This window comes from Gossypium hirsutum, chromosome D04, assembly GCF_007990345.1.
Source record: "Gossypium hirsutum isolate 1008001.06 chromosome D04, Gossypium_hirsutum_v2.1, whole genome shotgun sequence".
Classification (NCBI taxonomy): domain Eukaryota; kingdom Viridiplantae; phylum Streptophyta; class Magnoliopsida; order Malvales; family Malvaceae; genus Gossypium; species Gossypium hirsutum.
Genome location: NC_053440.1, coordinates 55,745,414 through 55,768,534, shown reverse-complemented (window position 1 = coordinate 55,768,534; position 23,121 = coordinate 55,745,414). Strand labels below are relative to the sequence as shown.

The following is a 23,121-nucleotide window of genomic DNA, read 5'->3' as shown; positions in this document are numbered from 1 at the left end:
TTAGTTTTTCAGGAATTCCAATTTTTTATTAAAATATTTATTTAATATAAATTAATTTTATAATTAAATTAATTATTTGGATTGGATTGGATTGAATTTTAAATGTTTATTTAGGTTGGGTTAGTGTGGCCTGTGCTAGGTAGTGGCTGTGGCTTGGGTGGGCTGCTAATATATATTATTTATTTCAGTTAATTTGATTAATTACATGATTCTGAATCGAATTAATTAATAAATAAACTTTCAAAAAATTATTAATTGATCAATTAGATCAGTTAATCAATTGATTAACCAAATTAGATTGGTTTGATCAGTTAATTCGGTTTAAAAAAAATTTGAACACCTCTATATGATGTAACATTACGTTACCGAAACAACTCAGTCTAACTTACATTTTGAACACATCAGTCAATGTATAATAATCAATTCAATTCATTTATTTCATATCATAATTTATCAAAATATGAGGTTAATTTAAGAGTTAAGACTCGAATCCAAATCAAAATTTCAAGTTTTCACATTATGTCTTGAGACATGCCACATTTCATTTTTGAGAATTTTGTTTCGATTTTAGCATATCTTGGGACAAGGTCTTTCATGTCTAGAGATTGACCTCACCTATTTTCTTATTTTAGCTTTGATGCGTCCCTACACATGCGTCCGATTGTCTTAAGACCTACTTAAGAATGCAAGTAACATGTATGAGATTTTGTTATGAACATAGAATTGTTCCAACAAATACTGCTAATTAATGCATGAAGTTTTTTTTGTCCTTATTTTCAGGGGGAGTTCTATAATATGCTGGCACAGTTAGAGGGAAGAACATTTGTCTGATTCCTTCGGAGTATATGTAGGGGAGAAGAATACTTGATGCCACCTGAAAAACAAGAAAATATTTTTATTAATATGATTCTATATCATAACCATATTTAAGATCTTATACATTTATATCATGTTATTATACAAATGTTTGGTAAAGATACTGACCCAAAGCAATTTAGCCCCATCCCACAAGCGTTTGGGAGAAGGAAATGGAAGTAACAATCGGCCAACGCCATATAATGCAATGGAAAAGAAATGAAATGCTAAGCTTAATGGACGAGGGCATAAACCAGAGAACATTGCTGATATTCCATATGAAAAGACCCCTCCAAGTCTCAAATACTCGAGAAAGGTCTGCTGCAGATTCTCCATTGCAGGATTGGACGAGGCACTGAATACCTTCTGTAGGACATTAGCCAGTATATTTATTGTAGATGACATTGGCTGCATGTAGTTAAAGGGCAAAATTATACCGTTTTCATCATTGCCAGTCACTTTCAAAATGCATATAAAACATGAAACTACAATAACTTCCTCAGAGTATAAAAGGATTCGAGATATTTGCAAATGGCAGATGCATCAGATAGATCATGCAAGGGTCTTAGAAGATCCCTAAGTATAACAACATCAGATAGAGCAACAGTCATTCGTCCTCCAGTTATGCCATGTCGCATATTGAATGCATCACCTATCAAAATAGCGCCAGGAGTAGGGTGTGGAGCAGCAGCCATGATTTTGTTCGGCATTGTTCTTATGTTGTCCTTCTTCTCTATTGCAAATATAAAGGAATTGTACAATTCAGGAAGAACCTGAAATGTATTATAAGTCATATAGTTTCTCCATAAATTCAGCCAAATTCCCCTAATGATTAATGAAAGAATGATCCAAGTATACCTTGGGAGCCACCAAAGTTTTCAAGAAATGAGCCATTTCACCATTGGAAACTGAAGGTACAATTTCACTAGGAAAATTCACCAAGCAACGAATTTCAGTGCTGCTGATGGGATAAAATAGGATAGGTGAAGGATCTGCTAATATAAGAGCTCCATAATTTTCATTCGGAAGTTTACAGTTGGTCAAGATAACACCAACAGTATAAGAGGGGATATCGACCTGCAGAAATAATCAAGACCTTTATATATATAGGTCTAATTATGGTTTTAGACTCTCTACCATGCTAAACTTGGAATTTAATCCCTTCGCTTTAATTTGACAAAATTTGGTCTCTTTCTTTTTTTTTTTTTTGCTCAGCCAAAGTTAAGTACCTATGAAGCCCCTCAATTATAGGGACTGGGTCAAATTAGTCACCCTATTATTAAATGGTTCAATTTAATCTATGTACTATTAAAAAGAATTAAATAAGATCAAATTGGAACAAAGTTCATATTTACTGTTTTAAAAATGACATGAATTTTTTTTTCATTTACAGTTCAACTCCAAACAAAAGATTTCCTTTGCATGATCATAAAATAGCTTTCAAAGTATAACTATATTAAAAGTAAGTGACTTTTTTGAATCAATAAATGTTAACTTTATTGAAATTTGGTTTTATTTGATTCCTTTTAATAGTAAAAAGACCAAATTGATATATTTAATAGTATAAGGACTAATTTGATCAGGTCCCTATAATAGAGGATCTTGCCGAGAACATTCACCTTTTATAATATTAATATTAGTAGATCCAAATAGATAACACCTTTAATTAATTGTATTCGTTAAAGTGATGACCTAAACTTTTTTTAACAAAAGAAATAATTAGTATTCAACTGATATCAAAATTTATCATGAACTAAATTTGATTTACTAGATTTCCATGTGCATCTGGCAATATGATTGAATAATAGTAAAAAAAATCATGTCAGTACTTTAACAAAAGCAACTAATGATACTATCGATTTTAATTTTCTAGTAACATTATAAAAATAAAGGGATCAAATTATATCGAATTAAAGTAAAATGATTAAATCACAAAATAAAGAGACGAAAACCATTGTTAGACCAATTTAACAAGATTTTCAAGAATTTTCACCTTAGGATAACAAAGAGAGCATCTCAAATTTGAGAAACAACCATTGCATACAATGGTGAGAGGAGCGTAAGCTGTAAGCATTTGATCACTCTTATTTTTGTAGTCCACTCCTTTGACAATGCCATTTTCTTCAAGCAGAGATGTTGCTATCCCTTGTTCTAGATTTACACTACATTATCATATCAACAAAACATGAATTTTGGGCTTGTAAAGAAAGGTAAAATCTCAAATGTACTCTTTCTGATCAGTTGCTGCAACAAGTTGAAACATAGTCATAGGAACAGAAATAGACATGTCATTTTCAGCCTAAACCAAAAATATTTGACAATATAAAACTCGAACTCAAATTTGATCAAATCTTAATTGATTTAATCTAAATTCATTTGACCAAAAAGTAACTCCAACTGCTCAATTTACAAGTCTAAATAGCTACAAGTCATTTATTATATTAAGATAAATGTTATGACATCTTATGTTGAAATTGAAGAATGATTGTGAGAAAGGAGAGAAAGTACTTGTGAAGAGATGCAGCTTTTTTCCGCAACTTTTGAACGAAATGACCATTACGAAAGATTCTTCCTGCAACATGAGGCTGAAACTTTTCCAAAGGAAAAGATATAAGGATATTCTTTCCGTCCTTGTATAGAATATAACCCAAAATTCGTTGAGCATCAATCTCATCTACACAATCTATAATATTAATATTTAAAGTAAAAAAATTATAAAAAGAAATAATATTGTAAAAATCAGATTGCACCCGCTATTTAAATCCATGAATTTTCTTGTTTACCCTGAAGGCCTAATTCAATTAACTTGAGGTAGCCTCCTGGTAATAGACTTTCACCAGCAATTCTATTAGGGGCATTTAAATCCTTTCTATCACTAACACTTGACGTCCGTCCTGTAACATATAAGTTGAGAAGAATTATTATGTTATCTTAGTTAAATCCAATTTTCAAGGACCTTTATGGGAACTCGAGGACAAAGGAGAAATATTGGGACCTTTCCAAGAGAATAGGCAAGAGCAGCACCGGCAACACCAGCACCGACTATGATAATATCTGTAGTCCCAACAGGCTCACTGTTTTCCTTTGGAAGCTCCAAAGCAGATCTTCTTTTCAGCTTGGTCAGCCCCCAAAATCTCACTAAAGAATTGTAGTACAAGAAAACAAACCCCAAAAGAGAGGCTATAACACCAGCAACCACAACTATATACTGCTCAGCCATTGATTTAAGAACAATGTATGGAATGAAGCTACTGATTTTGTACTTCACGTCTTTACTTCGTCGAAGTTTAGCGTAAAGATGGTAGTAATTTATATTCGTTCATGGCAGCTCTGTCATGTCAGTATAGTTAATTGGCATTGAAATTGAATTACACATGGCTTATCCCTTTGCCGCAAGCTGCAACTAAATCACTGTCGAGTCTCCTACTTCTCTCTTGTCAATAATAATATTTATTATATCGATTTATTAATGAAAACCATTGAAGTTGTGATTCACGTTTTCTACGAAGTACGAAGGACGATATTATTTTTGGCTTCTTATCCGTTACCTGTATTATTTATAAATTTGACTTTTATTTTTGAAAAATTAACCTTTTTACTTTCAGATTTACTTAGAATCCGAGTTCAACTGTTAGCACTTTTAAAACTATTTTGTTAAATTCAGATTCATTATAATATCATTTTTTAACTTACTAATAGTGAATTTTTTTTATCTTAAATCTCAAAATATTGCACAAGCAAATTTAACAAAAAATAACAATGTTAAAGTTTGACTTGAAATTTGAAATATGAAAAAGTAAAGAGAGTACAAGGATCTATAGCATATTTTAACCCTTGTGCAATGGTAAGGCATATTACATCCTAAGGGGAAACACTTGTTTCAACTTTTACGTCAACCTTATTGAGAGCGGCAGTCATGAACTCCAAATATAAATCGTAAAATAAACATAAAAAATACAAAAAAAAATTAACTCACTAGAAATCTATACATGTTTCAAATTAATTACAATTTTTTTAAATTTTCAATTTGGTATAAAGATCATTTGCCAAAGTATACTTGCAATTAGGGTTGTAAATGAATCGAGCTTGAACGAACAAACCTCTATTTATGTTCGTTTGTTTATTTTTAAGTTTGTTGGTGTTCAGTTTGTGTTAATTAAAAATTTTAAATTTTTGTTCATGTTATTTTATTTAAAATTTTGTGTTTTCATTTTCGTTTGTTTAATGTTCATAGACATGTTAATTTAAATTAATCGAATTCGTTCACGAACATTAAACGAAGATGTTCATGAACATATAATTGAACATGTTCACGAACAATGTTAATAAATAATAAACAAACAAACCATAAACGGGTTTTAAGATAATTTTATTAATATATACTAATGAAATTGTTATAAGAAAAAATCATTAATAAATAAACGAGCCATAAATGAGTCAATAAACGAATATAAAATTTTTGTTCATACTCGTTTATTTAATTTAATAAACGAATGTTATATAAACGATTCACGAACAATTCATCAAACATTCTGTTCATTTACCCCTACTTGCAATAGTCATAAATTATAACACCATCGATCACCTCACTCCTAACATCGTCATAAATATTTTCTTTATTTCTATAATTACTTTCAGCTTTAAGCTCACCGACCAATTAATGAATGTCAAACCAGTACAATTAGCTTGGCTCAAGTGTATGTCAATGATGAAGGTTACGTGGTTAGAATATGCTCTATTTTTTTTATAAGAAATTTAGTTTCCTCTATATTTTAAATTTAACATTTTCGTTTCAATTGTGAATATCATTTTTTTTTAATTTATTGGTGTGATATTTTAAAATAAAAAAAAATCTTTATTAATAGTTATGTAACATAAAAAAATAAAAAAACTATTTATTTTGATTTAAATATGAAAGCTCAATTCGATAAATTCAAATCAAAATCTAATCTAATTTTATTTGATCGTAAAAAAAATTAAATAACCCAAAACAGTTCAATCTAAACCGAATTGAACTCAGAACTGACAAAAACTTAAACTTCAAATTAACAACCAAACCCAAAATATCAAAATTAAAACCCAAAAAATTAGAGCCTCGATGTTAAATGACCCAAACCCAAATCACTTAATTGAGATGATGAAACTATAGGCAAGAGCAGCTCCGGTAACACCAGCGCCGACTATGATAATATCCGTAGTGCAACACCCTCACTATTCCCATTTTTGTTTACACTGTTTCCCTTTGGAAACACCATTGAAGCTGCTCTTTTCATCTTGTTGAGTCCCCTAAATCTAACTACAGAAATGTAGTACAAGAAAACAAGCCCCAAAATAGGAGCTATAACCCCTGCAACTCCAACTATATATACTGCTTAGCCATGAAATGGAAGCTAAATGATTCTCTATTTATAGAACTTGGTTCGATAGTGGTGTTTAATTGGTGTGCAAATAAATCGATGAGATCATAATCTCTTTAAGTAACTTTCGCAGATATTGAAATAAGTATCAATATTAGTTACATCCTATCGTCACTCTATAATAATCAACTTATGTATTTAATGCTACCTCTAATATGACTTTGTACATATTTAAAATACATTAATCAAAATTTTAGCATGTATGCGTTTATTGGATGAGTAGTTTGGATTTGATGTATTAAAAAAATATAATCATCTTAAATTTTGATGACACTGTTTAACTTTTTATCATAATAGTTAGAAGATGCACATGCAATAGGTACAACAAACATATGACCCATGCCAAATTCAAGCTAGAATTTAGTGCTCAAACTATTGATTATGCAAATAGAACTTGATCAATATAATATTTATATTTTATAGACTCAATTAGAACGTTTTGAAATTTAGGAACTAATTTAAAATTTGAGCTATAATGTGAGGATTTCTAGTGAAATTAACCCTATTAATTATTATTTAAAAAATAATTTATATTAAAATTTGGAATTTTTTAACATGCATGGTTATTATTATTTTTTAAAGAAAAATAGACGATGTTGTCTTATTAGAAACAACGTTATAATATTAAATAATTTATATTAAGTTTATTTATCACATATTCAAAATATATAAAAATACACCGATTAAGTTTTAGCTCGATTAACATTGATATTGTTACCAATATTAGAGGAAGTGAGTTCAAGTGCGCTGAAACGCATTATTCTCCTATTTATGAGTTGGAGAGAGGCTATTGGTAGTTTTAGATATTGTGTAAAAAAAAAAGCAGATATAATCATAACCTAAAATAAGATTGTTAAAAAAAATACAACTCATTTATTTAATATTTTAAACGTGATACAAAGATTACCAAAACCAAAGGCGAACCTAGCGGGGCTTGCATGGGCCCTGGCCCCCCTAAAATAGATAATTGCTATTTAGGCCTTTCAAATTTTTTTTAAATTTAAAATTAGTAAAAGTAAAATTACACTTTAACCCCCTAAAATTATAAAAATTCGATTTAATCCTTTAAAATTATAAACATATATACTATAAAAAATTAAAATTTCATTCGGCCCCTAAAAAATTGTTTTGGCTTTGCCCCTCACCAAATCTACTTAAAAATACTAACTCGCTTATTTAACATTTTAAACACAATACCTTAAAATAACACAGATTTGAACATTGAAATAAAATTGTTCACGAATTTTTTTTGCTAATAATACATAAACTTTCTTTTTAGACTTTTAAGTCCTTATTTCTAGGTGGAGTTCTATAATATGCAGGTACAGTTAGAGGGAAAAACATTTGTCTAACTCCTTCAGAGTGTAGAATGGGGAAAATGATATTTGATGAAACCTGAAAAACAACAAAGAAAAAGAAAACACATCATAATTATTCATATACCATATATATTATTATAAATTTATACTGAGCCTGTATTCGTGTTATATAAGAAATGTTTAGTAGAGATACTCACCCAAAAGAGTTTAGCCCCATTCCATAAGCGTTTGGGAGAAGGAAACGGAAGTAACAATCGTCCAAAACCATATATTGCCAAGGCGAATAAATGAAATGCTAAGCTTAATGGACGAGGGCATAAACCAGAGATCATAGCTGATAGTCCACTTGAAAATACACCTCCAAGTCTCAGATATCCAATGCATGCATGTTGTATATCTTCAATTGTAGGATCAGAAGAGGAACTGAAAACCTTATGTAGGACACTGGCTAGTATATTTATTGTAGATGACATTGGCTGCATGTAATTAAAGTGTAAAATAATATCATTTTCTTCATTTGTCATTCACTTTTCAAAATGTATATAAAACATGAAATTGTAATACCTTCCTAAGAGTATAAAAAGATTGGAGATATTTGCAAACAACGGATGCATCGGATAGATCATGCAAAGGTCTTAGAAGATCCCTTAGTAAAACAACATCAGATAGTGCAACAGTCATTCCCCCACCGGTTATGGCGTGTCGCATATTTAATGAATCTCCGATGAGAAGGGCACCGGGAGTTCGGTGTGGAGCATCAGCCATGATTCTGTTCAGCATTATTTTAATGTTGTCTTTTTTCTCTATTGCAGATATAAAGGAATCGTATGTTTCAGGAAATACCTAAAATGTATGAATCAGATTGTTAGTGTTGACACCATTTTTTTTGGATAAAAACGGGGTCGACTTGGGTTTTGAAGAAAATGAAACAGGAGTCGCCACCAATCTTTTTTATAAGGTGTGATTGGATCACCTCGAAAAGCGGTTGTTTTTAATAAACGGTTCGATTTTATTAAAACAACAAGTTTGGTCCGCGAAATTCAGAAAACGGGTTCGGGAGTCGGTTACGCACGAGGAAGGATTAGCACCCTCGATACGCCCAAAATTGGTACCTTAGTTGATTACTTAATGTCTTAATGTCGAAAATTGAAAACTTAGAAGAATTTAAAAAATACGATCCTTGTATTAAAACGTTGAAAATTTTTAGGAAAATGGGCATATTTCACATTATTCGAGAAAGAGAATCATATCCAGTAAGTTAGAATGCAATGTCTCAAATTCCCAATACGTGAATGAATGCCAGAATTTTACTTATTTAAAAGATATTTTATTATCTCGGGTTTAGGAAAGGGATCATGCCCAGTAAGTTAGGACACGATCTTTTCTTAATTCCCGAGATCGTTTCAAAATTTGAGTTTGAAAAGATTAGTGTATTTAGATTTATTGTGGAAATCGAAACCCAGTAAGTTAGGGTACGATCCTCTCGAATCTAAACACAAAATATCGTTTTTTAAACAAATTTTATTATCGAGTGAAATAAAAACATGAAGTCGTAGTAAAAATGTGAAAGCAAATTACATTGTTATACATGACAAAATCATAATGAATACAAAAGTGTAAAAATGATACGAGCGATAGCAACAATATAAAATAAATAAAAGTCAAACCTACAATCATATAAAATAACAATATATAAACAAATAAATTAAACATTCGTTCAAAATAATAATGAAAATGAAATAAATAAATAGTGAATACAATTAAAATTTAAAGGGATATATATATTTATATGTATAAACAAAAAAATAAAATATGTGTGTATTCATAAATTACAATATATATGTAAAGTATACTTTAAAATATAAAAAAAATATGCATATAGATAAAAATATGTACACATATATATAGGTGTATAAAATTATGGAATATGAAAATAATGAAATGCATATATAAAGTAGGCGCATGAAAATATGTATGTACAAATTAAAGTTTAAAAATAATGAAAATATACCTACGTATACAAATAAATACGTTAATTTATATATATATATGTTTAAAATATATTGAAAATATGTATGTATATGTCTATGCAAATTAAGATATACAAAAACATATAAATACATACATATAAATATATATACTTATAAAAATAAAAATATGTATATGTATATAGATATATATAAAAAAGAAATATGAGTATACGTATATATATTAAACAAATTATATGTAAAATATGTACATGTATATATACAAGCACTTATATGATAATAATAAGACATATATATATTTAAAAATACATAAGTATATATGAATAGAGATATAAAAGTAACAACAATAATACCAATACTAATAATAGTAAAGATGATAATAATAATAATAATAATAATAATAATAATAAAGTTAACAAAAATTGACTAAATAATAAAATATGCTAAAAAAGGGCCTTAAATCGAAATGAAATAAAACATATAGGGCCAATTCGAAATAAAGGAAAACGAAAGGGATCCAATTGCGATGCGCGTAAAAAAAGGAAGGACCGAAACAGAAAATAAACCCAAAATCCCAAAACGCAGCACCTCAATGGACTAAAATAAAACAAAAGTAAAATGTTAGGGCTAAATCAAAATAAAATAAAACAACAAAATAAGACCAAATTGAAACACGCCGCGAATCAGAGGGACTGCGCGCATAAATTGCCCAAAAAACTAAAACACGCGGATCCTTCGGGTCGGGTCGGGTCGACGCGCGGATCCCCCTTTGCTAAAACGGCGCCGTTTTGTGTTTAATATAAATATAAAAAAAAGGCTAAAAATAAAACTGCTTCATCATTTTGTTGAAAAAACAGAGAGAAAACTCTCTCTTTTTCATTTTTCTCAGGCTCCGATTCCGGAGATGGCTCGGCCAAGGCTTCCGGCGAGTCTCCGCCGTAGAGCCACCGCGTGTGGCGGCCGGAGGTCCAAAATCGGACCTTTTCGGTCCCTTTTTGAAGCCTAGCGTCCCTAGGGTACGGATCTAGGGCCAAATCCCCGAAAAAGGAGCCGGAGACCCGAAGATCGAGGGGAAACCGCTCGTCTTCTCCCCTCCGGTGCGGCGCAGGTAAGGTTCTTTTGGTTTTTCGTTTGTTATTTAGTGTAGAAGATAAAAAATAAACAATAAAAATAAAAAGAGAAGAGATTTGGACACCAAAAGGGTCACCTTTTTTATCTCTTTGTTTTTTTCTTTTCAAAAGGGCTCCGAACCCCCCCCCCCTTTACATTGAAAATGAATGGCTCTTTATAGTCGATTATACAAAGTCCTATTGTTGTTTTGTTACTGTTTGCTGCGTTTCTGTTTCTGTTGCTGCTTCCGTCATGTTTGCAGGTGTTCAAGGAGGTGATGGGAGCAGGTGGAGGAGAGATGGCGATGGGACGTGCGGCTGACAGAGAGCAGCGGCAAGTGGGATACTAGGGTTTCAGTTTCTGAAACCCTAGTCTGATGTGGGCTTGGTTGTTGGGCCAGGGTGCTGAGCCTTTTATTTCTTTCTTGGGCCCGGGCAAATGGGCCTGCAACAGCTGCCCCTCTTTGCTCGTTGTTGTGTAACGATAACAGAGCAAAGACTAAGAAAGGCCCATTTTGCCCGGTCTCGCCGAGTCTTGACTTGTTCTGGTACTTCTCCATTTCAAGTAGTTTCATTCCAGTCCACTAGGTCTTGTTGCTTCGATCCATTCCACTGCATTTTAGAGAGATGCGTCCTGTAGCCTTTATCTTCTTCGTAGCAACTTCAGGGGGACGAGGTTTGTGGTTTTCAATCTATTCCACTGCATCTTCAGGGAAATAAGACTTGACGCGACCTACTCTGCTGTAACCTCAGAAAGATAAGATCCTTTATTTTAACCCACTCCACTGTAACTTCAGGGAGATAGGATAGTGTCTTCGATCTGCTCCGCTGTAATCTCGGGGAGATAAGATCTCTGGCTTCAATCTGCTCCACTGTAACTTCAGGGGGACAAGATCTGTAATTTCCAATCTATTCCACTACAGGTCAGAGATATAGGACTTGTGGTTTGAATCCGCTTCCTTACACTTGAAGATAAGATTTGCTGTCTTTGATCTGCTCCGCTACGGCTTAGGGAGACAAAATCTGTAACGTTTAACCAGCTCCAATGCAACCGATGGAGGCAAGGCTTTGTTTTTTTTTTTTGATCTGCTTTGCCGTTAATGCAGGAAGGCAAGATCTGCTTCTTTAACTAGCTCCACTGCAATCGATGGATGCAAGGCTTTGTTTTCGATTTGCTTCGCTGTTAATGTAGGAAGGCAAGATCTTTTGTCTTCAACCAGCTCTATCACAACCGAAAGAGGCAAGGTTTGTGTCTTCGATCTGCTTCGCTGTCAATGCAGAAAGGCAAGATCTTTTGTCTTCAACCAGCTCCATCACAACCGAAAGAGGCAAGGTTTGTGTCTTCGATCTGCTTCGCTGTCAATGTAGGAAGGCAAGATCTTTTGTCTTCAACCAGCTCTATCACAGCCGAAAGAGGCAAGGTTTGTGTCTTCGATCTGCTTTGCTGTCAATGCAGAAAAGCAAGATCTTTTGTCTTCAACCAGCTCCATCACAACCGAAAGAGGCAAGGTTTGTGTCTTCGATCTGCTTCGCTGTCAATGTAGGAAGGCAAGATCTTTTGTCTTCAACCAGCTCTATCACAGCCGAAAGAGGCAAGGTTTGTGTCTTCGATCTACTTCGCTGTCAATGTAGAAAAGCAAGATCTTTTGTCTTCAACCAGCTCCATCACAACCGAAAGAGGCAAGGTTTGTGTCTTCGATCTGCTTCGCTGTCAATGTAGGAAGGCAAGATCTTTAACTTCATTGATCTGTCCCTTGGGGAACATGACCTGTATATTCTATTTTATGAACCTAATTGTGCCTAGTGATTAGGATGACATAATCAGAATGAATCAAATGCTCCTAACTAGATATGTATGAATGACATTTGAATGAATGCAAAATGTCATGAAGATGATTCCTTAATGCTTAGGTTAACATCACGTAAAAACTTATTAAGGTTTTATCACTGATGTACTACAACGCCTTTTTGCTCGTCTGGTATATCCAAAGAAACACTTAATCTGGTTGCCCCCCACTGTAAACCTTAAAGTTTAATCCATTAGGGCACAAAATTTGTACCATCATTCTCCCTCTACAATCCAAGGGTAGAAATATGGTTTTTCCTCAATCCTCTTTTATCACAATTCAAGGATATAGGATCTTAATCTTTCTGGTCCCCCTTACACCATTTTCAGGGTGTCGTTTCAAAGACTCATGCACAAATGAAGGCTCTCTTCTCCGAGGTAAGCTCTTCCTATTGCCTAGTGATCATTGCTTGCTTGTTTATTTAAGCTTTTTCATTGACACGACATCTTGTCATTTTGTTCAATCAATGCATTTGTCAACAAAATCCAAAGAGAAAGTCCAAACTTAGACTCTTCCTTCTCAAATTTCCAACCTTCAAATTTGGCATGTTCTAAACAATAGTCCTGTTTCAGGTTCCTGTATTATTTAGAAACTTTTCAGAGTAATATGCAAAACTTCCTTTGTGAAAGTTTTATTAGTCCATTAATCATTATTCCAATGCAACATGTTTGCAAAAAGAAAAAAAAAGAATATAATGATGGATGAAATAGAATTGATTTGAGAGCAAGCTCGAAATGCATGAATTATCAAGGGTAGCAAGAATAAAAGAGGAATTGATTGGAACACGTATCTTGAAAAAGAATGAAGTATACCAAGAACAACAACAGATTCAATATATAAATAGTATGAAGGTTAGGTGCCCCAGATATCGCAGCTTGAACTTCTCTGTACGAACTTTCTGAAGACTTTCCTGAGTTTGACATGTGTTTAGGAGATCTACAATGCTCTGTCGATGCCCCAAGATGTCGCCCTACTCTTTCAGGTATAGCAGGATCACCACATGCCCCAATCTGATCACTTCATGCCCCATTCTGATCAATATTTGAGCCGCCCCTTTCGGGTTTTCAACTCAAATCCCCTTTGGCCTAAGGTGCCCTTTGCGGGTTTTCCCCTTAGCCTCTCCATTTTTACTCTTTTCATTTTCCATTTTCATTCTTCATCTTTTTTTTTTTTTTTTTTTTGAACTTCATTGTCTTACAATACTGTGACAAACTATGATGTCTGATTTTGAACTGATTACAGCCCTCAACTATCATGTTGTCATTCCAGTTCAATACATTTTCCCATACCATCGTCTCTCGAATTCTATATTGGCATATGATGACATTGACGCATGCTGTAGCCTTTATCCATTTGATGAAGTAATTAATGATCTCAATAGTGAAGCAATGCCCATTAGAAGATAATGGTGATGTCCATGCCCCATTGTGCTCAAAATTTGAGTCGTCCTTTTTCGGTTTTCAACTCAAAACCACTTTTGGTCACAAAGCGCCCTTTTTGGCTTTTCGCCTTGGCCTCTTCTTTTCTTTTCTTTGCTTTTCATATTTTTATTTTGACTTTGATTGATTTCTCTTTTTCTTTTTATTTTTTATTTTTGATTTTGATTTTGTTTTTTTTCTTTTCCTTTTCCCTTGTTTTTTTGAATCGGATCTAAACTCTTGGGATTAGACAAGTCATTGTTATCCCCTTCAAAGGATCTTCTCTGATATCGAATTTCCTTTATAGAGCCTTTTAGGGCAAAACTACAACTGGAAACTTTTGATCTTCTTCTTCCGTCGGGATAAAATCCAGCAACATCTTGAAGGAATAGAAACTCGACTTCAAACGGGCAAAGCTATGCTGAATTGACGAGAACGGTATTGCCCCGGCAAAGAATTGCATCGTTCGCACTGTAAATTTCTGACATCGTGCTGTTGTGCAGGTTTTATTATAAGAATCGAGGCATACCCTGGTATGATCATACAAAGACATCTTTGAATTTTTCGTCTCTGTAGGCAGGTCAATTCTAGTCTTCATCAAGCTCACAATTTCTAATGATTCACTGAGAGGTAGGATCTGTTTATCCTTTTGTTCTACCATCCTCAACAAGTTTGGAGATAAGCTACGCTCTGTGTCAACTTCAAAGTCGTGAGATCCCTCTAAACACATGTCTCGCTCAAAAGGAGATTCTAAGTTTGTGGCAGTGTCATTCATGTCGTTGATATCCAGGGACCTATTGTAGGTACAAAATAATATATAAAGAATGTATGAATTTAAGAATAATTATCTGCACAGTATGATTATGAATGAATGAAAGAATGATTTGGATGGAAGAATAAAAGAATAATCAATGAAAAAATATTAGTTCAAAAGATCGCAAAGATGCATTCCATTAAAATAATGACGTTCAGACATAAGCCTTTTTCACAAAAGACTTCTTGTTGCTCTAGGCTGAAAGCAACAAGTGTGTTTTGAATATTACTCTGAGTAAGCTCTAAATACTACAAAGGTTTCTTTAGAACACTCCCAGGTTTATAAGGGCGAACATCTAATAAGATCCCTTCTTCAGTTGCTTGTGCATTGCATTCACTCCACTCGTCAATTATGATTGGGTAATGGATTTTCCGCAGTGGAGGAATCATCAAATTTAACGATGCCCATACTGATAAGCCTTTCAACCAGTTTCTTAAAGGCAATGCAGTTTTCTATGGAATGCCCCGTATTTCTTGCATGATACTCGCATTGTGCATTCGCATCGTGCCCTTTGGGGTACGGTGGCTGTGGAGGTTTCGTGTAGAGAGGGGCGACAATACGTGCGTTGAATAAGCTTTGATACAACTCCTTATATGCCATCGGAATTGGCGTGAATTGAAGGTTCTCAGTGCCTTACTTCACATACGATTCTTGTCTAGATGAACCTTGCTGACTAGTAATCACCTTTCTTGGCTGTGTAATCGATTTGTTGTAGGTGTTCACATTGCTCACCTCATTTTCCTTCTTCTTTAAGTCTGACCTCCTATTATTTTCTCCAGCATCAATCTTTCCACTTCTCACGGCACTTTCAATCATTTCCCCGCTCATGACTATGTCTGAAAAACTCTTCGAAGCACTTCCTAACATGTGGGTGATGAACGGGGCCTTCAATGTGTTGATGAAGAGCATCGTCATTTCTTTCTCTAGGAGTGGCGGCTGAACTTGGATAGCGACCTCCCTCCACCTTTGTGCGTATTGCCTAAAACTTTCATTAGGCTTTTTCTCCATATTTTGAAGGGTAATTCTGTCAAGGACCATATCAGCTACATGACTGTATTGTTTCATAAAGGCTTGTGCTAAATCCCTCCAAGAACTAATCTGGATACGCGTCAATTGATTGTACCACTTAGACGCTGCCCCTGTGAGGCTATCTTGAAAGCAGTGTATGAGCAGTTGGTCGTTGTTGACGTATCCGGCCATACGCCTACAGAACATAGTAATATGAGCTTCTGGGCAGCTGGTCCCATTATATTTCTCGAATTCTGGCATCTTAAATTTGTAAGGAAGCACCAAATCCGGAACTAAACTCAGATCTTTCGCATCTATTCCACGATAGCCGTCGATACTTTCTATCGCCCTAAACTTCTCTTCAATCCATTTCCATTTCTCCTCAAACTGCTTTGGTAACTCCTCCTTCATCTTGTCTTTCTCCGCTACTTCATCGAAGTCCGGGACAACCAGATTATCGTCAGGACTAGAACCAGATCTGACCTGAAGGTTCTTCGGTATTGAAGCGTCACCTTGAAAGTGCTGAGGCCTAATCGAAACAGAAGATCTTCGTGGATGTGGTTCAATCTGAATTTGCGCTTGCGGGGGCGTGTATCTTGGAGAAAAAAGTGGCTCATCATTGTTTCCTTCTTCATCGCAAACCACAGGATTTTTCCTTTTATCCACTCCCTTGGTTATTAATTGCGTCAATTTAGTCATTAGTTCATCCTGAGACTCCTTCATCTTTTGTGCCATGTCTTTCTGGATTTTTTCCATATGTTCTTTCATTTGCACCTGTAACTGGTCTTGCATCTCTTTTTGCGTTTGCTCCAGTTTCTCTAATCTTTGATCCATTTCTTTAGCTTTGCGACGAGTACCGTAAGGATGTTTGGTTGATTGGTTTTCCAGATTAGCTGAAATAATTTTACATAATTAGGGTTACTTCGTGAAAATCTAATGCATATGATGCAATGTAATGCAGATGCATGAAATGAATGCCTAAAGAGACGTTGATTCTGATTCAATTACATTTAGGAAACTTTTCTAGAAAGCAAATTCCCTTACATAAAACGGATACATGTACGACCTTACCCTCATATTCCAAGAAACAACATCGATTTTTTTCTTCATCCGCATGTTTGAGGTAATCTCACCAATAGATGCCATTGCTAGCTCATTTTCTTGATCTTGGTCGCGATCCATCATCTGCCCATCTTCATAAGGCTCGTCAGCTTGTTGAAGGCTTTTGGACAATCGTCTCGAATCCCCAGGCCACCAAGCAAGGTCACGAACTCTTCCATCGCCATTCTTGTGTTTCTCAGAATATGTTTGGGAAGTCGTATTGTTTTCCACTTTATCAAGGAATTCGTATTCCATGACAAGCTTTCTAATTTAGTAATTGGATTTGAATCCATATCTCTTTCCTAAGATGCAAATGCAATGCAATCATAATCAAAACAAAACAAGATCGGTTAGTAAAAAAAACAGAAGCAAACAAGGAAAACAAAAAGTACCTAATCAGGTAGATACTAGGGGTTTGGAGTGGCTCTACCTAGGTTAAGTTCCTAAGTCTACCATATGAGGGTTGGTTCTAAAGTAAGGGTACCCGAACCAGCAGATTCCTCGATCCTCACCCATTATAGGCTCATACGGACTGAGTTCAGTTCAGGGGAATACATTTCCCTATGGCCATGCGGAGATGAAAATCTCACGAAGACATAGGTACGGATGTATCCCGAAAGCGATTCACTATCCCATGCGGAGGTGAAAACCTCACGAAGGCGTAGCTTCTCACTCCCACTTAAAAAGGGTGTGACCAACGGTCATGCAATGCAATGTGCAAAAATAAATCTGAACTTAAACACAGCAATTATGAATCACAATGACGAAGATCATAATAAAGATAAATAAAAATACAATGAAAGGATCGTATATTTAAACTAGGTTTTTGATTTTTGACAAAAAGACAAAAAGTAATCAACTCATGGCTTGACTCTTGTGTTTGTCCCCAGTGGAGTCGCCAAGCTGTTGACACCATTTTTTTTGGATAAAAACGGGGTCGACTTGGGTTTTGAAGAAAATGAAACAGGAGTCGCCACCAATCTTTTTTATAAGGTGTGATTGGATCACCTCGAAAAGCGGTTGTTTTTAATAAACGGTTCGATTTTATTAAAACAACAAGTTTGGTCCGCGAAATTCAGAAAACGGGTTCGGGAGTCGGTTACGCACGAGGAAGGATTAGCACCCTCGATACGCCCAAAATTGGTACCTTAGTTGATTACTTAATGTCTTAATGTCGAAAATTGAAAACTTAGAAGAATTTAAAAAATACGATCCTTGTATTAAAACGTTGAAAATTTTTAGGAAAATGGGCATATTTCACATTATTCGAGAAAGAGAATCATATCCAGTAAGTTAGAATGCAATGTCTCAAATTCCCAATACGTGAATGAATGCCAGAATTTTACTTATTTAAAAGATATTTTATTATCTCGGGTTTAGGAAAGGGATCATGCCCAGTAAGTTAGGACACGATCTTTTCTTAATTCCCGAGATCGTTTCAAAATTTGAGTTTGAAAAGATTAGTGTATTTAGATTTATTGTGGAAATCGAAACCCAGTAAGTTAGGGTACGATCCTCTCGAATCTAAACACAAAATATCGTTTTTTAAACAAATTTTATTATCGAGTGAAATAAAAACATGAAGTCGTAGTAAAAATGTGAAAGCAAATTACATTGTTATACATGACAAAATCATAATGAATACAAAAGTGTAAAAATGATACGAGCGATAGCAACAATATAAAATAAATAAAAGTCAAACCTACAATCATATAAAATAACAATATATATAAACAAATAAATTAAACATTCGTTCAAAATAATAATGAAAATGAAATAAATAAATAGTGAATACAATTAAAATTTAAAGGGATATATATATATTTATATGTATAAACAAAAAAATAAAATATGTGTGTATTCATAAATTACAATATATATGTAAAGTATACTTTAAAATATAAAAAAATATGCATATAGATAAAAATATGTACACATATATATAGGTGTATAAAATTATGGAATATGAAAATAATGAAATGCATATATAAAGTAGGCGCATGAAAATATGTATGTACAAATTAAAGTTTAAAAATAATGAAAATATACCTACGTATACAAATAAATACGTTAATTTATATATATATGTTTAAAATATATTGAAAATATGTATGTATATGTCTATGCAAATTAAGATATACAAAAACATATAAATACATACATATAAATATATATACTTATAAAAATAAAAATATGTATATGTATATAGATATATATAAAAAAGAAATATGAGTATACGTATATATATTAAACAAATTATATGTAAAATATGTACATGTATATATACAAGCACTTATATGATAATAATAAGACATATATATATATTTAAAAATACATAAGTATATATGAATAGAGATATAAAAGTAACAACAATAATACCAATACTAATAATAGTAAAGATGATAATAATAATAATAATAATAATAATAATAAAGTTAACAAAAATTGACTAAATAATAAAATATGCTAAAAAAGGGCCTTAAATCGAAATGAAATAAAACATATAGGGCCAATTCGAAATAAAGGAAAACGAAAGGGATCCAATTGCGATGCGCGTAAAAAAAGGAAGGACCGAAACAGAAAATAAACCCAAAATCCCAAAACGCAGCACCTCAATGGACTAAAATAAAACAAAAGTAAAATGTTAGGGCTAAATCAAAATAAAATAAAACAACAAAATAGGACCAAATTGAAACACGCCGCGAATCAGAGGGACTGCGCGCATAAATTGCCCAAAAAACTAAAACACGCGGATCCTTCGGGTCGGGTCGGGTCGACGCGCGGATCCCCCTTTGCTAAAACGGCGCCGTTTTGTGTTTAATATAAATATAAAAAAAGGCTAAAAATAAAACTGCTTCATCATTTTGTTGAAAAAACAGAGAGAAAACTCTCTCTTTTTCATTTTTCTCAGGCTCCGATTCCGGAGATGGCTCGGCCAAGGCTTCCGGCGAGTCTCCGCCGTAGAGCCACCGCGTGTGGCGGCCGGAGGTCCAAAATCGGACCTTTTCGGTCCCTTTTTGAAGCCTAGCGTCCCTAGGGTACGGATCTAGGGCCAAATCCCCGAAAAAGGAGCCGGAGACCCGAAGATCGAGGGGAAACCGCTCGTCTTCTCCCCTCCGGTGCGGCGCAGGTAAGGTTCTTTTGGTTTTTCGTTTGTTATTTAGTGTAGAAGATAAAAAATAAACAATAAAAATAAAAAGAGAAGAGATTTGGACACCAAAAGGGTCACCTTTTTTATCTCTTTGTTTTTTTCTTTTCAAAAGGGCTCCGAACCCCCCCTTTACATTGAAAATGAATGGCTCTTTATAGCCGATTATACAAAGTCCTATTGTTGTTTTGTTACTGTTTGCTGCGTTTCTGTTTCTGTTGCTGCTTCCGTCATGTTTGCAGGTGTTCAAGGAGGTGATGGGAGCAGGTGGAGGAGAGATGGCGATGGGACGTGCGGCTGACAGAGAGCAGCGGCAAGTGGGATACTAGGGTTTCAGTTTCTGAAACCCTAGTCTGATGTGGGCTTGGTTGTTGGGCCAGGGTGCTGGGCCTTTTATTTCTTTCTTGGGCCCGGGCAAATGGGCCTGCAACAGTTAGTATGCAAAATCAATCAAATTACACTAATGAATAGAATAAAAGAAAAATCCAAGTACCTTGGGAGCCACCAAAGTTTTCAAGTAATGGGACATTTCACCATTGGAAAGAGAGGGTAGATTTTGACTGGGAACATCCACCATGCAACGAATTTCAGTGCTACTAATGGGATAAAATACGATAGGTGAAGGATCTGCTAATATGATTGCTCCATGATTTTGATCCGAAAGCTTACAGTTCGTCAAGATAAAACCAACAAAATAAGAGGGGACATCAACCTACAGAAATAATCAAGACCTTTATGTATATTTTCTCAAAAAAATTTAATAGATCTAATTATTGGCTTTAATCAATCTTCTATGCTGAAAATTCGAATTTAAGCCATCCTTAACTTAGCATAATTTCATCTCTTTATAATATTATTAGTAGGTCCAAATTGATAATATTACTAATGTTATTGATGTGATTACGTGAAAATTCTTTCAAAATCAGCTTTGAGAATTTGGTTGACATATAAATTTATTATTAGCTTAACATGGTTGATTGTGTGATCGAAAACAATAAAAAGAAATTTTACATCATCACTTTAATGTTGTCAATTTGGATAAAAAATAATATTATAAAAGTAGAAGAATCAAATTATACGAAAATAAGTAAACATATTAAATCCGAAATTTAAGCGACTAAAACCGGAATTAAGCAAATTTAACAAGAATTCGTAAGCATTTTCTCACCTTTGGATTGCAGAGAGAGCGTCTCAAATTCGAGAAACAACCATCGCAGACGACGGTGAGAGAAGCATAAGCTGTCAGCATTTGACTACTCTTATCTTTGTAGTGACCTCCTTTAATAGTCCCATTTTCTTCAAGCAAAGATGTTACTGTCCCTTGTTCTAGACTTACACTACATTATCATACATCACCATAACATGAATTTGGGGCTTGTCGAAAAGAAATGGTTTGAAAGATGTACCAAGTCATTTAATCTATTAAAATTAATATTTCGACATTATATGTTGAAATCGAAGAAAAATTGAGACAAAAGAGATAAAGTACTTGTGAAGAGATGCAGCTTTCTTCCGCAACTTTTGAACGAATCGATTATTATGAAAGCTTTTTCCTACAACATGTGAGTGAAATTTTTCTAGAGGATAAGAAATGGGGGCATTCTTTCCATCTTTGTATAGAATATAACCTTGATTTCGTTGAGCATCAATCTCATCTACACAATCTGCAATGGTAATATTCAATTTAGAAAAAAACTATATAAATAACATCATAACATCATATCGCATTTGTTGTTTAAGTTGTTTGTTACCCTCAAGCCCTAGCTCAATTAACTTGAGGTAGCCCCCTGGCATTAGACTTTCACCAGCGATTCTATCAGGTGGATTTAAGTCCCTCTCAATTACACGCACCTGACGTCCATCCTATAACATGCAAGCAGAGAAGAATGGTCAAGAGTGGATTTATTAATTCTGACCCGAATTTGAGATCAAAGTCATAAACCCAAATTGATCTTAATCCAACACTGACACGAAACCCAAAACCAATCGTGGAACTAGATTGCCCCCAAAAAATTGGTATTGCAATGATAAATTTTCATTTTGGCTCAAACATTTTTAATTTACTTAGAAAAATTTTTGGATTCGTCTTACTCAAAACAACTTGAATTTAAAATGACTTGAATCGGATCTTTATTTGATTAAAATTTGAAATGACTTAAAATTTTAAAACCCGAGTTAATATGAACGGGACTGATCCAATCTAAAATCAAAGTATATATATATATATATAGGGACCTTTCCAAGAGAATAGGCAAGAGCAGCACCGGCAACACCAGCTCCGACTATGATAATATCCGTAGTCCCAACATCCTCACCACTTCCATTTTTGTTTATACGGTTTTCCTTTGGAAACTCCATAGAAGCTCTTCTTTTAAGCTTGCTTAGTCCCCAAAATCTCACTAAAGAATTGTAGTACAAGAAAACAAACCCCAAAAGAGGGGCTATAACAACTGCATCTCCAACTATATACTGCTCAACCATTGATTTAGGAACCATGTATGGAATGAATAATCAAGAAGAACAGCATTTATAGAAGAAAGGCGAGCGGTGAATGATGAGTGAAGCTATTGTTTATGTACTTCACGTCTTTATTTCCGTTAAGTTTGATGTAAAGAAGCAATAATTTATAATTTTGTCCCACATGCTACGTTAGCTGCCATGCATTGAAATTGAATGACAAATGGCTTATCACTTTGGATCATATGCCAATTGCATCACATGTACAGTCGAGGCTCCTACCTTTTTATATCGAAAATGATTAATTGAAGTGGTACTCAAATGGATTTCATTTCATCAATTTAATTGTTTTCTAAGATATAAAATGGTAAATGCAATGTAATGTCATGGATGTTTAAAGCAATTGGATTAAATTAAATTTACATGTATTAGCCAATTGAGTTTTAGCTCGATTGGTATTGATATTATTACTAGTACAGGAGAAAATGGGTTTGAGTGCGCTAAAGTGCATTATGCTCCTATTTAAGGGTTAAGGAAGAGCTATGCCTAATTTTAGGCATTATATTAAAAAGAGCAAATATGTTATAGCTAGCTACAAATTATTGTATTCATGTAATACGTACAAAAATATTTAAATTTT

The 23,121-nt window shown here is 33.9% G+C and overlaps 1 protein-coding gene and 1 pseudogene across 2 annotated transcripts; both read right to left on the bottom strand.

Moving 5' to 3' along the window:
• Nucleotides 1–449: 449 nt before the first annotated feature.
• LOC107898511 (squalene monooxygenase SE1-like) lies at nucleotides 450–4,153 on the bottom strand (annotated as a pseudogene).
• Nucleotides 4,154–7,386: 3,233 nt separating this feature from the next.
• On the bottom strand, nucleotides 7,387–22,608 carry LOC107898512 (squalene monooxygenase SE2-like). Of its 2 annotated transcripts, XM_041091010.1 has the most exons (9): nucleotides 22,260–22,608; nucleotides 21,776–21,887; nucleotides 21,653–21,688; nucleotides 21,514–21,577; nucleotides 21,193–21,361; nucleotides 20,518–20,736; nucleotides 8,156–8,434; nucleotides 7,789–8,067; nucleotides 7,387–7,667 (listed from the first exon to the last, which is right to left on the bottom strand). In XM_041091010.1, exons 1-9 carry the CDS (start codon nucleotides 22,518–22,520, stop codon nucleotides 7,548–7,550), a joined length of 1,539 nt encoding a protein of 512 aa, XP_040946944.1. In that variant the 5' UTR covers nucleotides 22,521–22,608; the 3' UTR covers nucleotides 7,387–7,547. The 2 variants fall into 2 exon arrangements, with proteins under 2 accessions (XP_040946944.1, XP_016679468.1); XM_016823979.1 differs by having other exon boundaries at nucleotides 21,514–21,688.
• Between the last annotated feature and the right edge of the window lie 513 nt (nucleotides 22,609–23,121).